Genomic DNA, 26062 nt, shown 5'->3' on the forward strand with positions numbered 1-26062 from the left:
TAGTGTAAACACCCACAACTGCACGCCGTAAAATATCCTGACAGGATTATTGCACGAAGCAAATCACGAGTAAAACTCTGGCATCGTCATAGGAGAAAGAGTGCGCCTGTAAAGCTTCTCCCCACACTGACTGCAATGACCAGGTTGCAGCTATTGTAATCTACACTTTGGCCTTCAGAAACAGAGCTGATGCAGTTTCCACTTTCTTCAGCCGCAGCTCATAAACGCTCAACACTGATTGGCTGCATTTATAAGCATTGCATAACAGGTTAAACTGCTCTGTGGGAAAACTGGGGTGACCCACTTAAATCAGCAACCTGGCTTAATTTACACATCAGATGAGTTGATGCCCAAATTGGACTGGTGCAGAGGAAGGGGCGGGGGGGGGCATTAATACTTAATTTTTTTTTTAAAACAATTAACGCCAGGGCTTTGCATGTTTTATTTAACTTGTGCATTTGCATGAGTTTAATTAGCTCTGGGTTCAATTTGAGCAAAAATGATGTAGTCAATCACAGTTGTGAGTGTGTGTGTGTGTGTGTGTGTGCACGCGCAGTCATCTTTGTCAAATTCCAGGCCATGATTGACACGTTCAGATTCTGAGATTCGAGATAAAACTATAATTAACTGTTATCGAGGCCAGTCATGAAACCCTGATGATTAAACCAAATGCACAAAAAACAAACCCCGATGGACATTTTCATTTAATGCTGATCTTTACTGATTGATTTCTGCAACATACAAACATTTTGGGGGGGTGGAGGGGGCGTCTGTGTGTTCACGTGTGTGGTGAGAGGGGGGCTGCTGAGCTGAGGAGAGTCCCAGGAGGGGCCCACGAGCAGGAGGCAGCGAATGGTATCGCTCACACCCAGGCCGCCGATGACGATTGGAGAAGGGTAGAGGAATGGGGGGGGGGCTCTCTCGCTTAAAGGCACAGGTGGGTTCTTATCTGAGATTGTGGCTGAATGTGCGTGCGAGGGGGTGAGGTTTAAAAGACCGAGTTAAAGACTGAAAAACCTGTTAGAAATGTAAAAAAAAACAAAAAAAAAACCCTAAGGATGGAGGAAAACAGGGAGGCATGGAGGGAAGACAGTGGGGGTGGGGGTGGGGGGTCAGGGTGGACCTGTGGTGCAACAAACAACTACGTATACAAAAATAACTTTTAAAATACCATTTACAAAAACACAACCATTATAATTATTATTACTGTTATCGTCATTAACATTATTACAATCTTTTTCAAAGCCCAGTTTTGCCATCGTTCCTCTGCCGACCAAATTCAAAAAATATTTTCTAAACCCTATAATTCAAAAGGGAAAAAAAAAAAAACAACAAAAAAAACAAACAACAACCCTGAAATATTTGCCGGAAGCCAAAAGAAAGGGCAGAAGAATAATTTACACCGACGGGAAAGAAGGAATTATCGTCATCGCCATGCACTGACTTTCTTACATCTTCTGTTAATAATATTCAAGACACAACAAAAGAAAATATGAAATATTACAACCCCAATGGCCTGTACAGCTCTTAATCTATATAAAACAATGCATATACTGTGTAGGTATGATGGACGAGGAGAACGACAAGCTGCTGTGACCCGATCGGGTCTGATCTCACACATTCGAGAGGACGTTGGATCATCTTTTGTTTCAGATGAGAAATGAGATTTTACTACAGAAGCCTAATCTAAAAGGGCCGCATTTAAGACAAGCTCATTAACCCAGAGAAAACATCTGTTCAGAAGCGTGGCTGACTATCCAAGAGTTTGCAAATGAAGAAATGTGCATAGGATGTTTAAAATCATGTCATTTTAGTGTTGAAAACATGCCGCTTTAAATGCACCTGCTTTTAATATGACTGGGGGAGACTCTTGCTATGACACAGAAGAGGATTGTGGGTCATAAACCTGCACACGTGGCTGCTGGGGGTCCCGATTACAAAAGACGAACCCCAAGGATGAGCGACTTTGAGTCCCAAGTAAAGACCGAGATGTATGGAGAGAGAAAAGGGGTGAGAAAAGAAAGAACAGTCATTGGCTGTCTTCTCTGAGAGGCAGACTAAGGCATGGTCCCAGCAGTGAGAGCCGGAGACGCACACCTGGAGAGTTTGGCCATTCCAGATGTGGCGCGAGCTCATTCCAACACCAGCGTGACGGTCGGCTCCATATTACAGGTGACTGATTCGCTTTAAAAGATACACAGGGCGCCTGAGCAGCTACAGATCCAGGCGCTTTTACTTAATTCGATCAATAAAATCCAATTAAGTCCGCTTATGCCGGCTCTGCACGTCATCGGCTAACCTCACAGCTTATGCAGAGCAGCACCAAGTAGAGTTTGGAAGAGAAAAATGAGAGCTGCCCTGGCTTTGTGCGGACTATCGCGCTGTTATAACACAAACAAGGACCAAATGTTACATTTTTTAAAAACTAAAGGGTTTACAGCAGCACAGAGAAGGTGGTTAGGCGAGCTAGCTTTAGTTTGTTTATGCTGTGCGTGGGTGAAAACTGCACTGACTGCAGAATTCAGAGCTTCCTGGTGTCTACTCTGACCCTCTGCTGCCAAATTAGCAACTATTGATGGGGTCGGTTCTACTAGATTAGCTTTTTTGGGTTAGTTAGTACTATTTTTGGGTTAGTTTGTTCCATTTTAAAGCTTTTCTTTTTGGACCGTCTTTGAACGGCTACAGTCACCTGGTCCTAATGCAAAGCTAAAAAGCTCCTGGACAAACTAGGAAATAGCTGGAAATTCCTCTTTTCGACGTGCGAACGTGTTCAATTGTCAGAACAGCACTTTGAGCGAAGAGGAACAGGGGCCAAACTCCGGCAGGTATACGACTCGGGTGAGGAGGTCAGCATCAGGAACGAACAATACTGCAACTACACTCAGCAAGAGAGCTTTTGTGTCACTGCTGATCTTCTGATAGGTAGCACCAGCTCACAGAAAAGGGAAGGAAAGAAGAGAGAGAGAGAGAGAGAGAGAGAGAGAGCACCCTAGCAACTTGTACACTGAACAGAAAAGGTTGCATTGTGGGTAAGTGATTATCTGGCTTTGAAGATTGTTGTTCATTCAGTAGGAGGAAGCAGACACCTTCTGGGAGTTGAGTTGAACCTCGGGACTCAGCTTTCCTACAGCGGCTTTCCTGATTAAAGCGACTTCCTGATTAATAACAATGACTTTTCTTTTAGAAGAAACTGTTCTCCTTGGTAACACTTGTATTGAATAAGAACGTCTACATCCCTCTTTGTTTGATATCAGAGTGGACAAATAGCTCTAAGATAAGAGGAAAAACTGCCCTGAAAACAGGGAGAGAACTGGAATTACCCTTTAACCATAAATTTGGAGGGGGGGGGGGAGGGGGGGGACAAAGTCAAAAACTCCTCTCTCAGCAAGTGGAGGGAGAAAAACAGAGTTTTTGTTCTAAGACAGAGAGGCCACTTGACCAGCGTCCTTTTGCTCCGCACAGTGGCGCTCTGAGGGAAGGAGGAGGAGCTCAGTCTGGAGAAGGTGGCGGCACAGAGTCACACAGGAGCCGCTTCTGTGTGAAGCTGTGCCGACCGTCTGCGTAGCGTCTAGCTACTGGTTTTTCTTTATGGGACCAATTGGAGGAGATTGGCCGGGGGAGTCCATCTCCTTTCAACGCTGTCGGCGGACCACAGGGAGGGTGAAGTCCACTCAGGTCCAATCCGTTGGGGGTTCTCGAGGGCCTTTGGGCTGGATGTAACGGTTACCGAACCCTGAAATGAAGGAATAACCTGTTAGCCGGGGTTGTTTTACAGTCGCTTCAGGCTTCCAAAAAGCTAAAAAGAAACCTGCAGTCGTTTTTCAGGTTTTTCAATAAAATAACATGTTGGGAGTCTGAAATATCCAGAACATTAAAATCCTGCGCTGGAGTTTCTGTCACGGCGGAATATTGGGTGTTTTGAATCTCAAGTGTTTTTAGTGCAGTGTGTTCGATTCCCATTTGAGTTGTAAATGATGTAATTGCAGCCATTTTTAAACATTACAGCCCTGCTGCCACGCACCTCCAATGAACAGGATGTCTAGTAATTGGTCAAATTTGCATAAAAGATACCTGGATGAGACATAATGGGGGGATAATTGGATGGATGTAATAGTGGTAATCGCCCGAGGACATGATTCCAATTCCACCTGTGTCTAATGTCACATTAATAAACATGCACGCCAGCAATATTTTATTAATAAGGATCCGACACCGAGTCGGGGAGCAAAAGCAGAGAAGAGGGCAGACTCACCCACCCAGGTCTGTCTTGCTGTCTGCAGCTGCAGGATCAGACGGAGACGCCTTCTTCACGCAGTCCGACGCGTCTGCACACAAACACAAACGGGGGCGATGAGGTGGAAGGCCGGCATTTCTCCACCAGATCATCCACCAGAGCGCCTCGCTCGCTCCTCGGCCCGTCTGCATCTCTGGGTTAGCTTGTACCATTAATACGCAAATACGTCCGCCTGCAGGCTACACCCGCACTCCTCTGAAGAAAAGTTCATCCCCACTCTCCTCGCTCTCCCTCCCTGAAACTACTGAAGCACTAAATTGGCAGCGGCCGCCATCGCTGCGTGTGGAGGAGCGCACGTGCACATGTTCCGCTGCACCTTCGCGCGGGCCAGCTTTTATCCGCGGCCCTCCTCCTCTCTACCCCTGCGTCTCTCTAGTCCAGGCATGGGCAAACTAAGGCCCGGGGGCCACACGCGGCCCGTTAAACGTTTTAATCCGGCCCGCCAAACTTGAAAAATTAAATGAATAAACCTTGTTCATGTTAAATTTTCACTGCAATTCTGGTGTTTTCCCACTAGAAAAAAGACAGTCAGGAGGAGAGTGACGGTGATATCCTGAAGGATAACAGAACTTTCAGTGCTTTAAAATAGAAATGGTTATTATTTTTTTTTAAAAAGGCACATTTTATTCATTTGATTTTAAGTGTTTTAAGACTCATTCCAAAGTCAGATATTTTGTTGTAATGCTTCTCTTCATTTTCATTTGAAATTAAAGCACATGTTTTCTCCATATCCCAAGATGTGTATTTTTTCTCCAATGAGGTGAGGTTACCAAAGCACTCCATCCATCCATCTGCTCCTGGTCCGGCCCCTTTGTCAAATGTTAGAACCCATTGTGGCCCACGCATCAAAATGCTTGCCCACCCCTGCTCTAGTCATTGCTCGCAGGCCTCGTTCCCGACGGTCGCGGGCAGGTTCGTTTTCGTGCGCGCTCATTTGTAAAACGCTCCGGCTCCGCTTCCTGCTCGGCTGACTAACTGCTGCGAAGGAGCATAAACACAGACGCGCATGAAAACAAACACGGGGAGTCGCCTCTGACACAAACGGGCGGGTGGGAGGCGAGCTTGTCTCCTACCTGTATGAGGGCTGCTCCATTCAGTGGAAGCCATTGTTTTCATGTCCACGGGGTCTGGTGGAGAAAGTGTCAGAACGTTCGTGAGAAAAGCAAAGAAAGACGAACTCGCTCGTACTCGTGGGAGGAAACATGGAAGGACGGGTTTGAATGAAAGTCATGTTTTGGTGTCCCGGGAGGCGCAAAAGTTATGCTGCCACCTGACGTCAAGATCCATTTCGAGCCCGAGTTGCCCTCAAACACATGATAACGGCTGAGCGTAAACAGGACAGAGGAAGGAAGAGCAAACTGTCAGCACACAGCTCTCACTGCCTCCTTTATTGACTCACCAACTTAATGAGGCTTCTATTTCTATTCCAACTACGTCTATGCAAAATACTACAACTCATTTTTCAATATTTCTGACCGTATTCAGACTTGCTAGAACAAGTACTGCATACATGTTTAATTAATAAAAGATTTACAGTGTTAAACAGCCCACAAAGCACTCAATTGAATGAATGCCGCCGATGGCGCCCCCGTATGGCCTAATGCGGTAACGTTTATGAGAAACAAGTAATTTAGTTGTCACTCTCTAAAAATGAAAGCTGTGAGTTGGAAGATTATTAAATGCTAATCTCTTCTACCATTAGGGTAATAAGCAAAAAAAGAGACAATTAGTAGATGCTGAGGTCATTTTTATCTGGAACAAGCATCTGCTGCTGCTGGTTTCCATCACACCACAGATACACCCACCGTAACCAGCCCGAGACTAAACCAGTTGGTGACTGGAGGGGGAGGAAAAGCAGCTCAGAACCAACGCACCTGTCGCCAGAATGAAGGACTCAGGGGTTCTCGCAGGGAGAGGGGGAGGGGACTCGTCACTGTCCCAGCAGTCTGGGTCAAAGAGGTCAAACATCAAATAATGAGAAGAGTCGTATGCTAATAATAAAGACAGCAAATTATTCTTTCCTGAATATTTTACTGATTTTTCAGCAACGCACAGATTATTCAGAAGGATTAGCAGCTGCACGGTACTGATTTTAGGATTCATTCTGCCTTAGATTTGATTTGATAGAGCCACAAATCGCAACAAAAGCCTGGAGGTTTCCCCTAATGCGCCACAACAGCCGATTCCTCAAATCAACAAGCAGACGCATGATTCCTGCATCCAGTCAAAACAGAAGGCAGCCATCAGCATTCCGTGCCCGATTACAAAGCCCGACTGCAGCCCAGATAATGTGCAAAGCAGATAAAAGGCTGCATTTAGTCCTAAATATCTGAAAAACCACAGAAGTGCATGATGTACGATACCTGTCAGAGCATCAAACTAGAGTCAAAATAAGACACTTATATTACATTTATTGTCTCTAGGCATCGATCAATCAAATGAAGCTCGTCAAGTCAGCCAGGATCTCATTACTTTTGGAGAAACAACAGCAGAGCGACAACATTTCCAGGCTTTGGTTAAGATTTTACTGATTTATTGATGCCTTACAGCTATGAAACGCCCTGATCATCATCATGCACCCTCGCGGTTAAATGCAGATATTTCTAAATGCAATCCAGCCGTATTTGATCAAGCTTCAAACCCCCTCGCAACCATCCCAAGCTCTTCTCACACCATTCCGTGTTAGATCCGAAACACAAGCGGGGAATCAGATTTGACAATCTCGGACGTTGAAGTGAAGCTCAGCCCCAGGAACACGAACGCCACCGTCTCGACCGTGAGAGTGAGGCCAAACCGATGCACAGACGGCGTGACAGCGCAGCCATTCCTCACAGTCCCCACACGTGGACTCATCGGTAACATGCAAACACACGCGCGCGCACACAAAAAAAGCACATCCACTGACAAACATGATGAAAGATGGAGATCAAAGTGGTCTGACGGATTCATATTTGCAAACCAAACATGCTGTATATGTTGTAAATATGTGTGTTGACATGGGTAGACGTCAGGTGACCGACATACTTGCTGTGGGTGCGGGGGGCGATGGAGAGCTCCGCCCTGCGATCGACATGGGCGTGACCTTCCGCACGGGCAGCGGGTCGCCGTGGTTGGCAGATGCGGAAACTACTGCCGTTGCCGTGGACACAGTGGTGCGGAATCCTTCCTGTCCTGCGGCCAGCTCTCCCTCCCCCTCCGCGTCCGAGTTGTCGGAGTGAAGGGGGTTGGTGAAACTCAGGGCAGTCCTAACGGGAGTAGTGGAGGAGGAGGAGGAGGAGGAGGAGGAGGAGGAGGAGGAGAGGTGGGAGGAAGACGAGGAAGACGGGGCGATGCGGTCCGAGGAGGAGGAGGAGGAAGAGGTTTTGGGGATCTGTCTGTCCGGGCTGCTGCATGAATGCTGCCACGCTGCGAGGCCGGTCTTCGCCTCCACTCTCTCGTCCTCCTTCTCGCTCCTCACAGGAAGGTGGTTCGGCCTGACTGGGGCTGCTGCCTCTGCGTCCCCACAGCCTCCCGCTCCTCCCTCGGTGCCGGAGTCCTCCGACAGCGAGGAGCTGGACGTGAGCAGAGACTGGCCCGGTCGGGCCTTGAAGGCGTGGCTCCGCTGCAGCATCCCTCCGCTATTGGCCGAGCTGCTGCCGACGCCCCCGGCCACGCCCATGGAGGAGGAAGTATCAAAGCTGCGAGGTCCTTCCTGCAACGGCACCTTTTTAATCTCAATGCTCAGCTTCCTCTCGATCCGAGGGCCACCGGAACTTTCAACCCCAGGGGACAGCGGCGAGGAGGGAGTTTGGCTTTGGTTGGATTCTGACTTTGTCGACGCCGACGACAATTTATTGTTGTAGTTGTCGTTGAGATCCAGATTTGAGACCTGCGTCTGTTGTTTTTGACTTTGTAGGTCCTGGTCTTCCAGCTCTGAGGGATTCATATCTTTGTTTGGACTCACTTCTGACTGGTTCTGCTGTGAATCCACTCCTTTAATCTGCAAGGAGCAGGAATAAATCTAGATGAGACAAGTAGCCACAAAATACTCATTCCTTACAGTAAATGTATTTTAGCATAGGACACGTGTGATTCACCTGTGCCTGGTTTGTTGCCAGGACATGGATGACAGGTTTGGGGTGGTAGCGGTCGTTGTCCTGCCGGACGTTGGTGACGGTGGGGAAGGCCGAAGGAGGAGACGGGGTCAGGATGGGGGGTACAGGCTGGGGCTCCGGAGGCTGCAGTATCTCTTCTTTAACATCACCTTCTGTCTGAGAACTAAAGACAGCGACAGAAGGGAGAGTTTAAGATTAAAATGTTTTTTGGGTACAGACAGCACCACCAACAAGAAACTTAAACTGACAAATCTAAATTCAGCAGGTTTATATCTTAAACCACAGATTAAAATCTTTAAAGTTTGCGTTTATTTTGCAATGCTCCCTTGTGTCGCCACAAGGGGGCATAATTTCAAACCTCAGCGTCTATTGATTGTGTCTGAAAGTCCATATCCTGTCATTTAGGTGGATTGAGATTGATTCTCTGGGTGGGCATGATGTTCTCAAATTTAGAACTTGCATGAAAAATATATGCAGTGTAGGTGTGTAAAATACATCCAGGATGTGCAGAGACAAACCACACGGCGATGGAAAGTTTAACATATATCAGCGCTTCACACGGCAACGTACACGTTTACATAGGAAAGAAACTATAGATACAGACAAAAAGGCAGGAGAGGAAGTGGTGGTGTTCTACAGAAAGTGGGGCTGCGTGAGCGGCAGTTTTTTCTGTATTGTCTGTGGAGCCATAGGCCCAAGTTCACAGTATAGCCGCCAGTGCCTGACACCATGAAGATGTCTTTCACGTCTCATCTACTGGCAATTTCTGGCCTGTAAGTTGAGCACTTCCAATACTTTTAATCCTTTAGAGATTTCTCAAATGAAAACATTTAATTATCCATGAGATTTTTTCCCTCCCCCCTCAATCTTCATTTCCTCAGCAGTGGGAATATTTAATAACACAAATCGGGATTCCCCACTGGTGGCGACCGATTTCCGTAGGGGGCACGATTCATTCACAGAGAGTTCATTCCAGCTCAGTGTCTTTTTAAAACTAGATGGAGCTAAATCGTCCCAAAGGCTGGGGGGGGGGGGGAGTTGTTACAGAAGCAAACATAAATCAAAGCAAAACAAATAAGCAGCAGATACAGGGAAGTATTGAGGTTACACAAAAACCACACAGGGATCAGGAAACATTCACATAAATGCAATAAAATTCATTCTGAGGGTTTCTGTCAAAAATTTGAGATGAGGATTGAATTTTATCCATTAAAAAAACCACCAATGGCTCCATAAGCATCTATGAAATATCAAAGAATTTAAATAAATGTGTCGGAAAAAAAACAGTTATCAATATTAAATCTGTTAATACAGCTATTTTAACGATTAAAGAAGAGATGTAATCTACAATACAGGGATCTTTACCCAGTAATTCTATGGCCAGGATCAGAAACATACAGAACTGTGTCTAACTGTGCTTTAAAGCACTTCCTCTTCACTGAAATTTCTCCCCTGAAGCACAGAAACACTGGTTTAGAAAGCTGCTGACATAGCTGAGAGCTAACCTTGGTCTGACAGACACTGTAAACCAACACACACACAAAATAATACACAACCCCAGGGTGCCCTCCACATGAACACTCCAGAGGCAAGATGCTGCATTTGTAATCCGAAAGAGGGCTGGAAGTTAAATGAGAGGCTTTCTAGGTTGTACGGACATATAGATTCATAGAAACTGAAATCACAAAGCTTCGAAACAACAAATTAAACACGACCGCGGGCTAAAGAAGTGATAACAAGCTGTTTTAGAATCCTGAGGGCGTTGCTGTGAACGTGTGCACCGAAGCCCTGTGACTCAGTTCCTGTGAACCTGATGCCAGTCTGAGATTCTGCTTCTTTCCCAAATACATACGGGACTGAAATTCCCCCTCATGTACACTCCTCAAATGACCCAGAGGGAGTGTGGCTGGGAGAATGTGGACTATGTTGCTAAAGTTAGCTTTACCATGGCTAGAATACACTTGGGGCTAAAGCGGAGCTTGGCATTTTTTCATTAGGAGACTGTGGGACGACACAAACTGTGATCTGAGAGTCCTGAGAATAGCCCCCATATTTCTGGAGGTTCCCGGCAGCAGCTCAGACGTATTTATTTTACTTTACGAGGAAAGAAGCCTTCAGAAAATAGACGACAGGCAGCTGCATCTGAAAATAAGGACCTTCGGAAAAATGTTTGCTTTCCCGTCAATAACTCAAGGAGCCAGAGGGTCGGGTCAAAGGTCAAACGAAATGAAAATGTGTAAATCACAATCCTCTCGCCCACAGTACAAGTACAACACGATCGAGCTCGGAGCAACTCGCTTGAGTCTCCCAGCAACGATGTCAATGAGGAGAGAGAGCAGAACTCAGAAAGTTTGCCAAAGGCTGATGACAAAGGGGCCGATGTTTATTTATGCATAAGAGATATGAAGTTTGTGTCGGAAATGCAAAGTTGTGTGTGTGTGTGTTATTGGCTCAACAGACAACAGAGATGAAAGATACAGCAAACTATTTCGACTGGCCCTCGGGCTGTATCACACGCAACACTGAAGCGTTGCAGAGGGCTGAAAAGTGTTGCAAAAGGATCTATAACGACAGCTCCTCCCCGGGCCACCGCAGTCGTTAACACCAAGGCTGGAAGAATCCGATTAAAACGCCAGAGACGAGACACAATCTGGTTTGTACGGCGGGAAAGCTGAGCTGGTGTTCAGCAGCGTTGGTGTGTTTGTCTACATGGCTGCGTTAATCTATAAAGACAAACCGTCCCAACACAGCGATGGCTCGTGTACCTGCGGACGCGGGGAGGTTTTGGAGGCGGCGTGTCCCACCTCTCGTCGTCCGACTGGTGGCCTCTTTTGACTGGGCTGCTTTCATTCTAACACAAAGGGCGATAAAGAACACACATCAGCTCAGGTTACTGCGCAGCAACACCACCAAATAACACATTCCATGCAGCAGAGGACGGATGTCAATACAAGTCATGGTGTCATGGAAACTTTATTCTTTTTTTTTAAAAGAATTTCTCCTTTTCTTCTTCTTCCCCTTACTTCCTTTCTCTGACAACAAGGAAACGGTGATTACAGTCATAAACATCTGGTTCAAGTCATTGAGATCCTCTGGGTTTCCTCTGTCTCACACCTAGCAACATACCTTGCTAGGAGGGCGCACGTCCCACAAATAAAGCACAAAATGGTGTCTGCGGTGGGTGCACGTGCACGCTTATTGTTCACACTGGCATTGAGAGCATTTAAGTGGGTGTTTTTAGTCACCGAAAATGGTCGACTGGACAGGAGTCAATGAGTGAACGGATCGAATCAGTGCAGCTGGCAGAGTACATGTCCTTATGTGGCCTTTTATCATTTGCAGTCACAAACTTAAGCCTGTTTTCTTTATTCCTGTACTGATAAAACACAAGCAATTAAAATATATTTGAATAAGACGGGAGTGTGGGTCTCCTCTCTGATGAACACGGATGCCCAGGATGCAAGCGCCTGTCTTTCCCAGCGGATGTCTATTCTCAGCCTCGGTGCATTATGGGAGGGAGATGATGTCATCAGAGCTTCCACAAGCAGGAAGTGAAGAGCTGGAGCGCTGCCAGAGCGCCTGTCTAACGTCTGCGACCTTTGTGCCTTTAAGATTATCGATGTGGTGAAGTCTCGCTGAACTGGTCTCACATATCTTCCGTGTCGACCCAGTTCAAATACAAACAATGGATAAGTAGGAATAAAGGGTCTAACTGTCACAGTCCTTCAGAACCAGAATTCTTTCAGGCACAAGCTCCGTAAGGGTTGCTGCAAATAGTTTTCTGAAGGCATTGCTCACGCTCTGGTCTACCCTTTCCTCCCCCGTGGCTAATTATTTCTGTTTTTCGCCACTCCGAGCATATTACTCAGCGACATCCTGTCTTTCTGCCACGCCACAAAGTGCAACACGAGCGCGTGTGTCGTACCATGCTGTCGTGTATCTGTGCGTTGGTGGGGCTCTCCAGGAGCTGCAGTTGTTTCTCAAAGAGCTGAGCGATAGCCTTGTGGACCAACTCGTACTGTTCCTGGAATGGGACAGGAGGAGAGGAAAAGGTTGACACGCTTTGATCCTGAGGTGACTGTCAACCCAATTTAATTTAAACACCAATCTGTATCATGTTCAGACTTGGGGAACGCATCAATCTCACAGGCAGACAAATATCCTGCTGTTTGTGTGGATTGAAAGACAAATCTGCCTGCTGCTTTGCCTTTTAGTAGGTCTGCGTCACTAATATGTGGGTTTGCAAAGCCTCCCTTCTGAGCTAGCATAAACTAGCATAAACTTAAAACAAACCTTTGTCTGAACCGCAGAGTGTCGCTGGGTCCTCATTTCTTGGATCAACCGGAAAACATTAAAATCTTCAGGGATTTTCTTTGAAAGCAAACAGCACAACAAAGAGGTTAATTCACGCCGGAGTTGCTGTTTTTAGTGCAGGTACGTTTTAGATCCGTGTGTTCGCATACCCCAGCTTTGAGGAGGTTCCACGTGTAGTCGATGGCGCAGATAGCGCCCGTCCTCCCACAGCCTGCACTGCACAATCACACACATTCGTTTAAAATGGTCTGTGGGTACAATATAAAGCAACAGCAGACAGGCCGGACTGAAAACGGCTGAGGTGGCCCGACATCATGTCTGACACATCATATCATAAAACCTCATCTCTGTTGTGAACCGCATGACGCACCTTTACAGAAGCTGAGCTTTAAGTCCTGCTGTGTAGCAGAGGAACCAGGAAACGTCCTCAGGCTGCTCATAACAATTGTTTACACAGTACACATGTGCGGTAACTGCGTGTGCACCTCTGCATACGTGCGCTCGGGCTCATTTCTGTCCTGCTACAGACACAGACCCGAACCTTCACTCCAGTTAATCGCGGATGCTAATCAGCTCCGATCAGATGCTGCATGTGAGCTTAGCATCTGCTCACCATCCATGAAATAAAAACAGAATGGGATTTGAATGAATGACTTAAAGCTCTTCTAAGATGTTTCTATCAGATCTAGAAACGGAAACATTTCCTCACTGCTTAGAAACTTAAAAAAAAAACATCCTGGCCACCTGTTGCACATTTCTTTCAGCTTCCTCACTGAAAATCTCAAAGACCAGTGAATCACTGAGCTCCCTTCCAAGACCGTAAACTATTTTATGCATATCACATATAGGCTATTTTAGTCCTGCTCCATTTCTACTGCCTACGGCGTATCTGCACAGAAGGTCTAGAGCATAGCTACCTGCAGTGCACACAAATGGGAACGTCGTTATGGTCTTGATATTCTCTCATCAGCCCGATCATGTCCAGTATCGAGTCGAACGATGACGGTACGTCGTGATCCGGCCAGTTTAAGTAATGGAACTGCGTTATCCTCCGGGTTTCCTGCAATGGCGGATGGCTTTTTAAAAATGCGGCCGTTGGGATGTTGCTGTGGATGGAGTCAGTGAAAACTTACATTCTCACACTCCACCGTCAAAGCCCTGATGAGGTAGTCTGTCCTGGCCTGCTCAGATTCCTAGAAAACAGGAAGTGGGGGAATATTTACACAATCCTGGACTAAAATGGTCATTAGAACAAAATGTGAGAAATGCAGCAGTCATAGAGCACCCCTACCTCTTTACAAACACACACACACACACACATCTGAGATTTATTTACTCACACAGGAGATTCTGAAGGGGCCGAAAGCTACAGGCTCCTCTTTAAACTGCGGGTAATACCGCTCGCATTTTTTCTGGAGGAGAGAAAACAGCTTAGTTTAGGCTAGAAAAACACCACGGCTCCCTGCGAGGGCTCCAAATGAAACACAATTAACTCAAGATGAGCAGCACAGGCAGCGATCAAAATGGTCAGCGATTATTAAGTTTTAGTTTGTAATATAAGCTGATAATAACTAATGTCATTATCCAATATCTGCAGTTTTAACATGCCATATAGAAATAATATGCTATAATTGGCCTCGAACAAAACAGCCTAATAGAATATATTCATTTGTGTGTGTACGAGCACATGCTCTGTCATACAGGAAGGGATTAAATATCACTCTTACCCTTCCCATCTCGAACTCACGACAAGCCATAACAATAACCTGCGGAGGCACAAACAGGCAGGATTAGAACAAATATTCATGCCAACAGCTGAATCCGTTACGTCCCTGTTATGTTGCTGCAGACGCGTGGTCCAAGATTCACGGCGTTACACACTAACAGGACTATTTTAGCAGCAGACCATTCGCACGCCTGGTTAATTGTGCTGGAATGATTTGGAAAAACCCGTTTTTGCAGCCCCAGACGTAAAAATAATGCAGATTTGTGTGGAGAGGGTATAAAAACCTCCCACTGCCCACTCTTTAATCATAAAACTCAGTATCACAGTAAGCCTCATCCTTCTCTGTGAACCTACAGAACCCTGACCCACCTCCTCCCCTGGTTTAAACATAAGCAATCCCCATCTGGCTCTTAATTCCGACATCTAGATTAAATATTTATTTCAATTACACTAATTATTACACCCGCTTTTTCTTTAAATAGCAGCTCTGATAATATCCAAGTTAAAACATAACCGCTCATCCAAAATAAATTGCAGCTCTGGCAGTTCTGGCATACTCACAGCTACATTATACTCCCAGTTCATCCTCCAGAAGTCAATGACGGTGTTTGGCAGTGGGCCCTGCGTTGCAATATAGGTCTCAGGGCCGTCCATACCCTGAAAGAAGAGATGCTCTTCTATGACCTCTGGGCTATGTCAAAGCACTCGACACGGAACGCCTCGCCGTATATCATTTCAAGGGCATTAGAATCAGGTTTTACCTTAATAAAGTTGGCATTGATGTAATCTGCATCCTGATTGCTTGTTTTTAATCCCAGCTTCACCCTGCTGTGGTCAACTGAGCGGAGAAGCGGAGGGAGAAACGTTTATTTTGCATGAGAAACTTTCACTGCTGGCAGAAACAGGCCAGTAAAGAAAGAAGAAGGAGCAGAAAGAAAGATTGATGAGGAGAGAGCAGACAAGGAAACGCAAAGAGGAATGGGATGTAAAGAGGTTAATGGACACAGAGCGATATCCTCATTCCTTAATACGCCTCCGTGTGAGTACAGATCTGTTGGGGATGAACCAGTCCTTCCTTTCCCTTATCACCAGCTCATTCACCAAAGGCCTCATTGAATGCTGGGGCAGAAGAGGATCAAGGTGGGGGGAAAAGAGGACAGCTGTTGTGTCAGCTTCCATCCGGGGCATTACATAAAACTCGAAATATGTGCAGCCTTCTGCTCGGACTATATGCATATGTTCCTACGCAATGTACGGAGGTTCATTAATCTTTAAATTTATGCACCTAAGTGCTGCCGTCATGCGAGCTCTTATTCAGATTATACGTGCGGCCGCGTTAAAACCGAGCAGAACACTTGGTTCAAATCAAAGCGCTGTCGTTATTAATAGCAGCAGAGGAAAGCTCTCGCAATCCGATTCAGCTGCAGGCCGAGCGGCAGATACGGCGGCTGCTTGATGAGGCTTTTTTAAATAGTTACAACATTAATGTAAGGTTGTTGTTTTATGTATTACCTGCTCACAGGCTGCGAGCTGACCGATTTAAATAATGGATGGCATACAATGGGACGGGACTTACATGGCAGGATGTCTTTGTATCTGTTCTTCTTGACGTTCTCCTCCTTCTCTCCTGCATTGGTGGGGTAAATCTTCTCTGTCCGGTATTTTGTTGATAGTCTCCGTAACCGCTGGAATAAAAAAGGCATGAAAGGACGGTTAGTGTCCATGGTGTAATCAAGAGAGCAGGACAATGTTCTTGTGCAGGCAAAAATGACCTGTTTAATTTAAGCTTTATATTAGAACTGATGAACAGAGCCAATCAAAGCAGAGATTGAAACCACAACTCCATCACAACGGTGCGGCCCCTCTGCGACACCGTCGGCACAGTGTTGCCCCAGTAACACTTTATTCAGAAGAGGCTGTTTCTCTCAAACACCATGTTTGGGTCCCCTTATGTGGTTTGCGCTTTCCTCTTTCTTAGACTGCGAGGAAACTATACTTGAACCGAGTTTTTGAAGCTGCTCTCACTACCCCCACCTATACCGCTGACTCCTGAGAAAGTGAGCGTGGGTGTTGGGGCAAACTCCGTATCACTACAGAAGCTCTAAAACGAGCTGCAAGAGGCGCTGTGAAGACTCACGCTGACCTACAGTCTGTTTCTGACGGGACAGAGGGCCGTTCCCTCACTTTCCACACGGCATAGCTTGTCTTCCAAACCAGGATGACTGATTGAGATGAAGGACAGGAAATGAGGCAGAGAAAAGAAGGTGCACAGAGACTGTGGGTGGTAACACAGCTGTGTGTGTGTGTGTGTGTGGGGGGGGGGGGGGTAATAGCATTACTGCTCCTCTGGCCTCAGCTGAATTACATTTCCAGCAGAGAACTGCTCCTGTGCTGGGCCAGATCCCAGGAAGACACACACACTCGCACGCACACACACACACAGGCACAAAAGCCAGCAAGCGAAAGTAATCCTCTCAATCCACAAAATATATGTTCAGGAAAGACATGTAAACATTTATGTGTCCTAACCGTTCTTAGGAGTTTAATACCGATACAGCAGCAAAAAGGCAGTCATTTCATTTAAAAATAGGGATGTGGAGATGTAATTCCATAATGTTGTATATACGGTGTGTATTGATGAAGCAGTTGCGAATTCCGTTGCCATATCTGGTCTCTCGTGCGATCCAGGCCACCTTTGCGTTCCTAACCCCAAAAGAACGAAGTGTTAAAACATCTTTCAGACCAGTCTTGCACTTACTTCCTCTAATGTGTCACAACACACAATCTTACACAAAGAAATGTACACATGTATTTGCGTGTGCTTACAAAATAAAGTGCGCAGGATGCGAATAAACAGAAGCAGGGAAGCAATATAAGATAATTCTTTGGTGGCGTTTGGTTCTGTGACACCGCTCTAACTGACCCAGCACCTCTGACTTACTTCCTAAACAGCCAGTGGAGCTAAACAACATTCTGAACTAGTCAGCTTCCTGTAAATGTTGGACTTCCAGCATATCAGACAGGGTGTCGCGCCCTGCCCAGCCTCGCGTTGCCTTCACTGACACGGGGCAGTAAATAAGTGATTAAGTAAGTCATTAAAAACAAGGGATATAGAGAGTGGAGGTAGAGAGAGGTCAAAAAAGGGTGTATTAGTGCATCTAACCTACTTTTTATCTCCTGAACTGCTCTGGTATATTGAATAATTCACTCACAAACACACGCTCCATCTAGATTTTAGCCAGAAAGAAAATATGCTCTTCCCTCTGAACGGGTCAGGAAAAGGTATTTGTGCGTGACCAGGAAGTGGGAGCGTTGAGCACCGGCGGTAGCGACAGCCACCTTCCGTGAAAGCACATGCGAGCGAAAATAGGTCACCCCCGTGTAATGCTCTCAGAAAAATCCATCTCCGGCGCTGCGAGCGCGCGGGGGAAAGGATGCATCGCCCCGGCAGAGAGGACGCACGGCCCTGCTGCTCCGCTCCTAATTGTTGATTTAATAAACCTGACTGATGCCCTTTATTACCGTCTGTGTTTTCGTGGAAACGCTGAGTGCACGAGCAACGGCAATAAAAGCGGGAAGAGTCATATTCGGTTCAACGGATAAACGGTGGCGCCCAAATCGAGGGAGCGAAGAGCTGCATTAAGGAACGTTGTAAAATATGCGCCATTAATTTTGCAAAATGTACTCACTCAAGTTAAATGAGAGGGTTTATACTAAAGCACGGCCATCAGCGACTAATCAAGTGGTTCAATCACAGGAAATCGAGACCCCACCCTGACCACGAGTGTGCGCGCGCCCACGTGCGCGTGTGCCTCCTTGTGTGTCCATTAGCAGAAAAGATCAGAGACGATGATAATGTCTGACGATCAGCATCAACCGCCCGGCTGGATAAACACACTCGACCAGGGATACATTCATGCATTGTGCAGTCGTTTCCAGTTTATGGCTGCTGGCCAATGTAGGTCAATGGAGCACTGATAGCACGAGTGGCGTAAACAGCTACTCAACACATGCCAACAGCCCGGCTGAACGCTCGGCTCGGACGCTCAGACTTTAGGCTGCTGTTTTGCTATTTCCAAACCCATCCTGTGTTTTCCTCTGGTCCGAGTCCCGAATTAGCCGGTGATGCCGAAACAAGATAAAATAAAGTGTCACTAGATCCCAGTTGCAGAACACAGTGGTTTTCTCTCGATGTGCACCATGGAGCCGCCTCGGACTTGCTGCACTCGTCTCCGGATGGTGAGACAAACAGAAGAGAGGAAACACCTGGTCCGGTGGTGGGAGTACTGGTTTCAGCGAGCTGCCATCGCTTGGTTTCACGTGTCCTATGTCACACTGAAAATCTCTCACCTTGTGTGTAACCACAACAAAAGGTGTCAATTTTTTTATTGTGCGCTTCAGAAAGAGACCGGATGTTAATCGCACAGCAAACAAGCCTCTGCCAGGCGGGTTAGAGGGCAGCTGCAGGCACGGACGAGCTCTTTGGGAACATCATTATGTGCTGTTGAAAGCTGTCGTGACACAGACGACATGTATGAATTAAATACGCTAACGATCAAGAGCTGAGCATGGTTCAGCCCTGCATGCATGCAGTTAACCTATTAGGTCTTGTCTGTGCGCCCGCGTGACTCTGCTTTCTCACAGACGTCCATTTGTCTCCTCGTCCTTTGATTCACGAAAGCCGAGTTCCCGCTCCGACTGATCTCACGTATCAAAGACACAGAAACAGAATCCGAATCCAAAATAGTCTGAAGGTGCAGGAAAACGCCTGGGTTGATCAAGCTACACGCAGAAGTGCTCAGACAGCCCACTGCTGACTCGCCGTGCCTTGACCATAACGTACAGACACGGCGTGTTGCATCATTTCCTGGAGGTTCGGGAGTGAGGTCGGCTTATCTCCATCAGTGAAGCCGTTTCGACCGGAGAGTTCATCTCATAAAGCTTCACATACGCAGACACAGAGGGCACACAGTGACTTCAGAGTGGAAACTCCCAGCTTCAGGGCCCAGAGGGTGATTTCTGGGTTGAGCCGTGGGCGGGCGACAGAGGAGCGGTCCAGCAGACAGACACACACACACACACACACACACCAAAAAGCAGATGATCCATGTAAATTACAATTCTAGCAATGCAATGCATCATCTTCCCGTTTGACCTTTGGCTTCCTGGTGAGTTCACGTTGAACACGGGAAGTATAAAGACCTCAGCGGGTGTGCAGGTACTTAAATATCACATGTGATTGGCGGGGGGGCACCCTGAAGACAGTGAAAACTGTACATAAACACGGTCCAGTGCTCACATTCCATTTTCTCGACTCCCCTCAGAGTGTTTCATGTCTTCCCAGCAGGACACTTTTATAAGTGTCTTTATGCATGTTTTCTTCACCTCCTTTGATGTGTTGCCTGGGAATAATCTTCTTACAAAGGTGGGGCACAAACACACCCATGCGCTCACACACACACACACACACACAGCGAGGCTTAGCTTCTATGGCTAAATCCTGTCTAGACTACAGCTGAGCCGAGTATTCGCATTTGAAAGTTGGTGCAACGGCACAGGTAAACACGCCAGGGGTGAGGATCACAAATATTTCGGGTTTCCTGCAGTATGGTCTTCGACACGGAGCTCATCCGGCATGCCTCTGTTCTCAACTCAACTCTTTAGCGGTTAAATGCGCTGAAACTAAAAAATGATTTTCACACCTACGCAAACCGCACTCCAACTCCTACATCACGCTGAATATGCAGCTACCGTCGGCTGGTGTGAATCTCAGGCATCAGGCAAACAAATGCGGAAGATTTACGCTTTTTAAAAGCAATCTGCCCCAACAGGTTGCACCGAGTGGGCAACGGTTCCCGCTGACTTCGACCAAAACCAGTAAACAGAAGCTCTCGGCCTCAGATGTTCAGCAGCCGACGCGCTGCCAGTAGGAAATTGAGGCTGCGTGTGACGGGTCGTGCGACGTCTCCCGGCTGCATCTGGAGTAAATTTGGGGTTAGATTCTGCGTAACACTGTCGACACAGTAGCGCGGCTTGGACATCTGCTATCTGTGAGAGAACGAGGCTGCGAAGAAATACATGCGTGAGATTTATGGGGTGTGTGTTGCTTCCAAGCTGGGAATGGTGTGCAGTAGGGGTGTCCAGGCCCGACCCTTTCACAGGGATCCTTTAGAGAACTGGTCCTGGGCACCCCCCGAGTGCTACTGTGGTGCCACCATTCCACTGCTTATTTAGGGACATTTTGGATTACGAACGCCACGGCAGCGTCAGCGAGGCATCAGTAACTGGAGCGCCCCGGTCCAGCAGCAGCAGGCATGTTCATGAGGAGCCAAGCGGGTCTTCTCAGCACTCTATGGAGCTTCAAATCAGCAGCACTTAGTCAGAGGTGGCTCTGTCGTCGCCATACCAGCAATGTGGACAAGAACCTGAGGTTACACAGCCTGAGCCTAAACGTAGCATCAACCCTCTCATTGCAACGATACTGGCTATAGAGTCTGTGTAGCAGCTGAGTCCAACATATAAGAACTCAGAGGTGCGACAGATTCTATATTAAGCTTCTTCAGCGTACTCTAAAAAAAGATTAATGCATTTTACTTAAAAACAAGATTCTTCTGTTACACTCTAGAAATATCCTGTGACCCGGTGGTCCATGATGTTGCCTGCGTCGCTGGATAAAATTCTGACTCTCTTACATAAGTGCAGTAATAACAGGTTCTGGAAAACCGTGGGTCGACGCAGCCAGTTGATAACAACTTCTGTGAATCCAGCGAGATAACCACTGGTTGGATATGTGGCACCAGCAGCTGCAGAGATGCACCGTGAGACAGAACCTATGTCTTTCCAAACCTTTTTTCCTACCTAATCCACCGGTTAATGGTGATGTCACATATGAAAAAGCTTTTAATTTAGCTGATTTAGCTGAACAATGTATAGATAAACTGACTTGGGGGGAAAAAAAGGACAAAAACAATGTCAACCAACAGAACGCCGCCTTCTTTCTGTGGCAACTTTACGATGTAAAGTCGTGACTGAACTATATTTTCCCAAGACGGCGGCGGACAAATAGCTGAAAGTGCTGAACACACACCTCCACAACTTGGACTATCAACACGTTTCAACCTCCGGGCATGTTTAAACAGCCTCAGCTCGATGGCTCCCAACCCTAAAATGTTGAACAAACCTAATCATCGCCGACTCATTGCCTTACCGGAGCACTGAAATTGTTCCAACATATTCTATATACATTGACGAGAACGCCGGATGACTCAGACTGCGAGGGAGCACGCCCCGTGCGCCATTTCTGATTGGGAAAGCTTTGCAAGTGGTTTGAAACGGGAACAACGGACCAGCAGCAACCAGCTAAAGTGCTTTGTTGTAGCAGCCGACTCCGACACGCCATCATGGAGGCCATCTGTGCTCAAGTTTTCTCATCTACAAGCTGGTAACTCTCCTGAATAATTGATGTGGATCTCTTAATTCTCAGGCTGATGTTGCCAGAACATTTACCTAAAGGCCATTTTACACAGATGCCAAATGAAACATTCTGCAACGATTGCTGCGAACAACCGACCGTGCAACCCGTTCAAACTAAGACGGTTTATAAGAGGGAGTTAATCGTAATGATACTTTTGGGAGGCTAACACGGAATAGAATTTGCTCCAAAGATGAATCAGAGTCCTTAATGGCAATAAATGTAATTTGAAATGCTGATGAAATAACATAAAGCCATCAAGAAAGCAGCTCGACGAGCATCGGATGGAATCCTGTAATTTTGAAAAGGGAGTTTCTGTTTGAGGCTGCCATTTTCTGCAGCCACAAGGCCTGAAGGGGATGTTTTGGCCCAAAAAAATACGATAGAAGAACACTTTTCATCTAGAACCATATGGATTGTGGAGCCCTCTGATTTACAGCAGCGGTGGAAAAGGTGTTGACGTGCATGAAGCCGCGACTGACAAGTGACAGTCAGTAAAGAGTTTTCCAAAAATAGAGGTTTGGCTATTTGACTATTTCATATCCATAACATGAATTACAGGAAAGCCAAAAGAAGACCTGTCTGGGCTCTGTCATCCATAAAGAACTTCCTAAATGCCACTCGTGCTGCTTTACATCCCTTGTAGTGGGTTTTCTATACATCCGCTGCCTGTGAAGGAAAACCAAATCAAAAGGAGAGGAGCAGGGTGGACCCTACATCATTTTATCATTCCTTGCTGATCTCAATTGAGTCAGAGATGACTGTCGAATTGTGTAACAGTTGCCAGCCCTGTGCTCATTTAGAACTGTTAAAGCTCAGACTTTAAAGCCAGGACACAGTGTTATGAAATGGTGCGAGAAAGAATGTTGCAAGCTGCAGCAAGCAGCCCGAACGAAGCAGCGGCGCGAGGAGAGTGACGTTTGGACGTAGAAGAAGAAGAAACCTTTGAGGCTCACAGCGAAACATTTAGGTCATAGCTTAATCGGTCATAGCTTAATCGCCTCAAAATGCAAAACTGTCATCTCATTTAATCTGAATCCGTTAAACATGCAAATATCGTCTCAGGTGAACCCCGCCTTTTTTTACCGAGCGCCTCTTATCACACATTCGGGCCAATGTAACAACAACGGCCATATGTAGCACACACACGTCACAGGAGTGCCATTCCCAATTAGGCTATTTCACAAGCCTTAGACAATTCCTATTTTGAGTATGCAGTTGCAACACAATAACATCCAGTGATGTTATTGCAGCGCGGCAAATTCTGGGTCAGCGGTCACGATGAGGCGCAGTCAAACAACACAAACGCCCAATAGATGTCTCTTTTCCTCTTCAAAAGACTCCTTCCTCATGAATGGAATGAGGGAAAAAAGAAGTCTCAAGACCAGCCAAGGAGACAATAAAGAATATAAATAAGTTCTGCACCCTCACTGCTACCTCATAAAACATGGCTTAATTGAAGGATGCGTTCGCCTCAGATGCTGTAATCGTCTGATTTATTCATGTGCTCCTGAAGGTCACTGCCAGGCTTTTCTAATTTATGTGCCGCTGCTCCTTTCTAGATTTTAAAGTCTTAGCTGCATCCCAGAGGTTTCCTGAAAACCTTCTACAACCAGCAGCTGAGGGGGATGGATGCTCGGAACTGATCGTGGCAGTCCTGAGATGACCGACGGTGAATAACACCGACATAAACAGTGTGTCACACTGTAAAAAAAACAGAAGAAAACCATCAAAATGCTTTAAATACTTGTGCCTCCTTTTTATGACACAAGTAGACCAGGTTTTTCCTGGTCACAATTATTCCCCAGAAATGGGTAGATAAATAACACGATTTGTTTTTCTTATCGAGTTCCAACAAAACCGTACTGGGTGGCTTGTCTTCATCCCCGATTTTAATCAAGCTGCATGGGGCAGAACTACTTCAGGCTCCCAATAAAGGCACTGGTTTTACTGGGACGGGTGTTCAAAGCCTGTGACCGAGACTCAGGACGGAATCATGCAGGTACATCACTAAATACTTACTCCTTTCCCAAGCATCAGGGCTGGTTTGTGCAATAAGTTCTCATAACACCCCAGTAAAGTCTCACCCCACGGATGAAGGGCGACATAAATGGGTCATATTTTCTATTTACTCTTTACTTCAAAGAGACAAGAGTCGCCTGTGTTTTGGGAGACAATGCTAGGCCGCCATGTAAAGCCTGGAAATGGGAGGAAAAGGAAAAGGGCAGCGTGGCCGCCCCAACCTCACCTCCTGGGGCAAACACGGAAACAAGAGACGGGAAAGGGGGGTGGTACGGTGGGTCAGCGCGGAAGGGAAAGGTGAAAACTATGAAGGAAGAGATAGGAAGCTAGGTGTGCTCTTTCATTCCGACCCACCATAAAGTCGCTGCCGAAGTTGTCCTCTCCCCTCTCCTCGTCCCCTTCGCTCATGGCCTTCACCTCCTCGGTAAACTTTCTCAGGATGCCGGCTTGGTCCATCCTTCGGCTGGCTTGTAACGTATCCCGGTTCCTTTTTTTTCTTACCCCCCTCCTTCAAAACCAACCACCCCCGATTCGCCGGGGTGCACAGCGCAAAATAAAACGCACGGGTCGAGGGAGGATGAGCAATAAATAAAAATAAATTAACTTCAGGGGTCCCCCCAGACAGTCATCGTCGCTTCACAACACCTTTTTTTATCATCGCCCCATGTTGTTCCGTCTCTTCCTTCTTTCTTCTAGGATGTATTGAGCTGAATGTTATTCCCTCAAAGAAAGGCAGCGGCAGACGTGCTTCTTCTCCAGCACAAACAGTTTCAGCGCCGTGGAGTAAAATATACTTTAAAAGCCTGGATCTGTAAAATAGGACAAATAAGGACAAAAGACCCCCAAAATCCTAGCCTGGCAAGTCTATGCACCCCTCCCTGTCTTTCGATTGCCACATTCACACACTACTGCTCGTTATTCGCTACTGGGGAACATCCGGACTGAGCTGAACCGTGGGATAAAAAGTCCCGCCCCTTCCACCCCATTAGCCCCTCTGATTGGACGTGCGGAAATAGGTATTCTAATTTAATTGGCTACTGCGGTTGTATCTCAACCAAACCCCAAAGTCTGATTGGATAGAATACATGTCTGTTGTCTCGACACGGAAAGACATCAGTAACGCCATCATCCGAATATTACATAATAATAATGATAATGATCATCATCAGTATGGCACATTGATTTATTAAATTATATTGATTTTTCCATTAGCCCAAAATAAACATGATACGGTTTAAATTAGTAAATGTTATGTATAGCAAGAATATAAAGCATTTAAAAAAGAATTTAAAATGCAAATAGACTAAATTGAATATGATTGCAGTTTTTTCATGACTAGCAACAGTATAAATTAGGATTAATCATATTAATATAACCAATTGCTGACATGATAATTTTTAGATTAGTATGTAACCTTTTCTCCTGTAAGGGATGCAGTGCTGATTAGAAAAGAGGAAATGTATGTCGTGGTCATGTCAACTCCATCCTGAAAGGTCATAAACTGTGAATCAACCACAGAGACCTCCTGTTGTGGAGCGGTTGGCTGTTAACCACAGTGCTGCCTGTTAGTTTCACACTTCTAGAATGAGTAGATAGATGTCATGAGTGACACTTTTCATGTAACTTTGGGGGGACACAATCAATCATAATTACTTGAAAATTTGTAAATTCAACACGTCATTACAACTATCACATTACAACCGTTTAGTTGTTTACTGTTTTGACATTTTAAACATACAAATTAAACCACAATGTGTAACTGGTCATCCGGTCACATTTTAATAATTCAAGAAAAAGAGTTAGACTGCACACCATCATTTTTATCTCCTTTCGGTCTCGGGACAGATGCAACAACGTCTTTTGCCTTTGACGACAAGAATTCTCCATTATTGTTTGGTTAACCACCATAACTCAAGTAAGCGGCAGATGTTATGCAAACCCTTTAAGATATTTCCAGGACAAAAGTCAGTCAATTCTAGCAAAACACATTTCTATTGCTAGAATGCACTGGGGTGATGTCTTATTTCTAAATCTCAGAGGCAAAATAGTCTCGTAAAACTTTATACTCCCTTTTACTGTAAATGTATACACTCTTCATCTGCTCTGCCAGTGTCAGTTACACATTTGAGAATCTACCCAGC

At 46.1% G+C, this 26062-nt stretch overlaps 1 protein-coding gene across 9 annotated transcripts; it reads right to left on the reverse strand.

The window, feature by feature from the left end:
* Positions 1–697: 697 nt before the first annotated feature.
* Positions 698–24855, reverse strand: ptpn12 (protein tyrosine phosphatase non-receptor type 12). Of its 9 annotated transcripts, none has more exons than XM_057022103.1 (18): positions 24276–24855; positions 16005–16113; positions 15190–15266; positions 14990–15085; positions 14430–14468; positions 14043–14114; positions 13836–13895; positions 13620–13762; positions 12852–12918; positions 12682–12759; positions 12314–12412; positions 11154–11239; positions 8371–8551; positions 7319–8273; positions 6169–6240; positions 5368–5421; positions 4257–4325; positions 698–3733 (listed from the first exon to the last, which is right to left on the reverse strand). In XM_057022103.1, exons 1-18 carry the CDS (start codon positions 24375–24377, stop codon positions 3672–3674), a joined length of 2421 nt encoding a protein of 806 aa, XP_056878083.1. In that variant the 5' UTR covers positions 24378–24855; the 3' UTR covers positions 698–3671. The 9 variants fall into 9 exon arrangements, with proteins under 9 accessions (XP_056878083.1, XP_056878086.1, XP_056878087.1 ...); XM_057022106.1 differs by having other exon boundaries at positions 4253–4325; XM_057022107.1 differs by lacking the exon at positions 6169–6240 and having other exon boundaries at positions 24276–24854.
* Positions 24856–26062: the final 1207 nt, after the last annotated feature.

This window comes from Takifugu flavidus, chromosome 22, assembly GCF_003711565.1.
Source record: "Takifugu flavidus isolate HTHZ2018 chromosome 22, ASM371156v2, whole genome shotgun sequence".
Taxonomy (NCBI): Eukaryota; Metazoa; Chordata; class Actinopteri; order Tetraodontiformes; family Tetraodontidae; genus Takifugu; species Takifugu flavidus.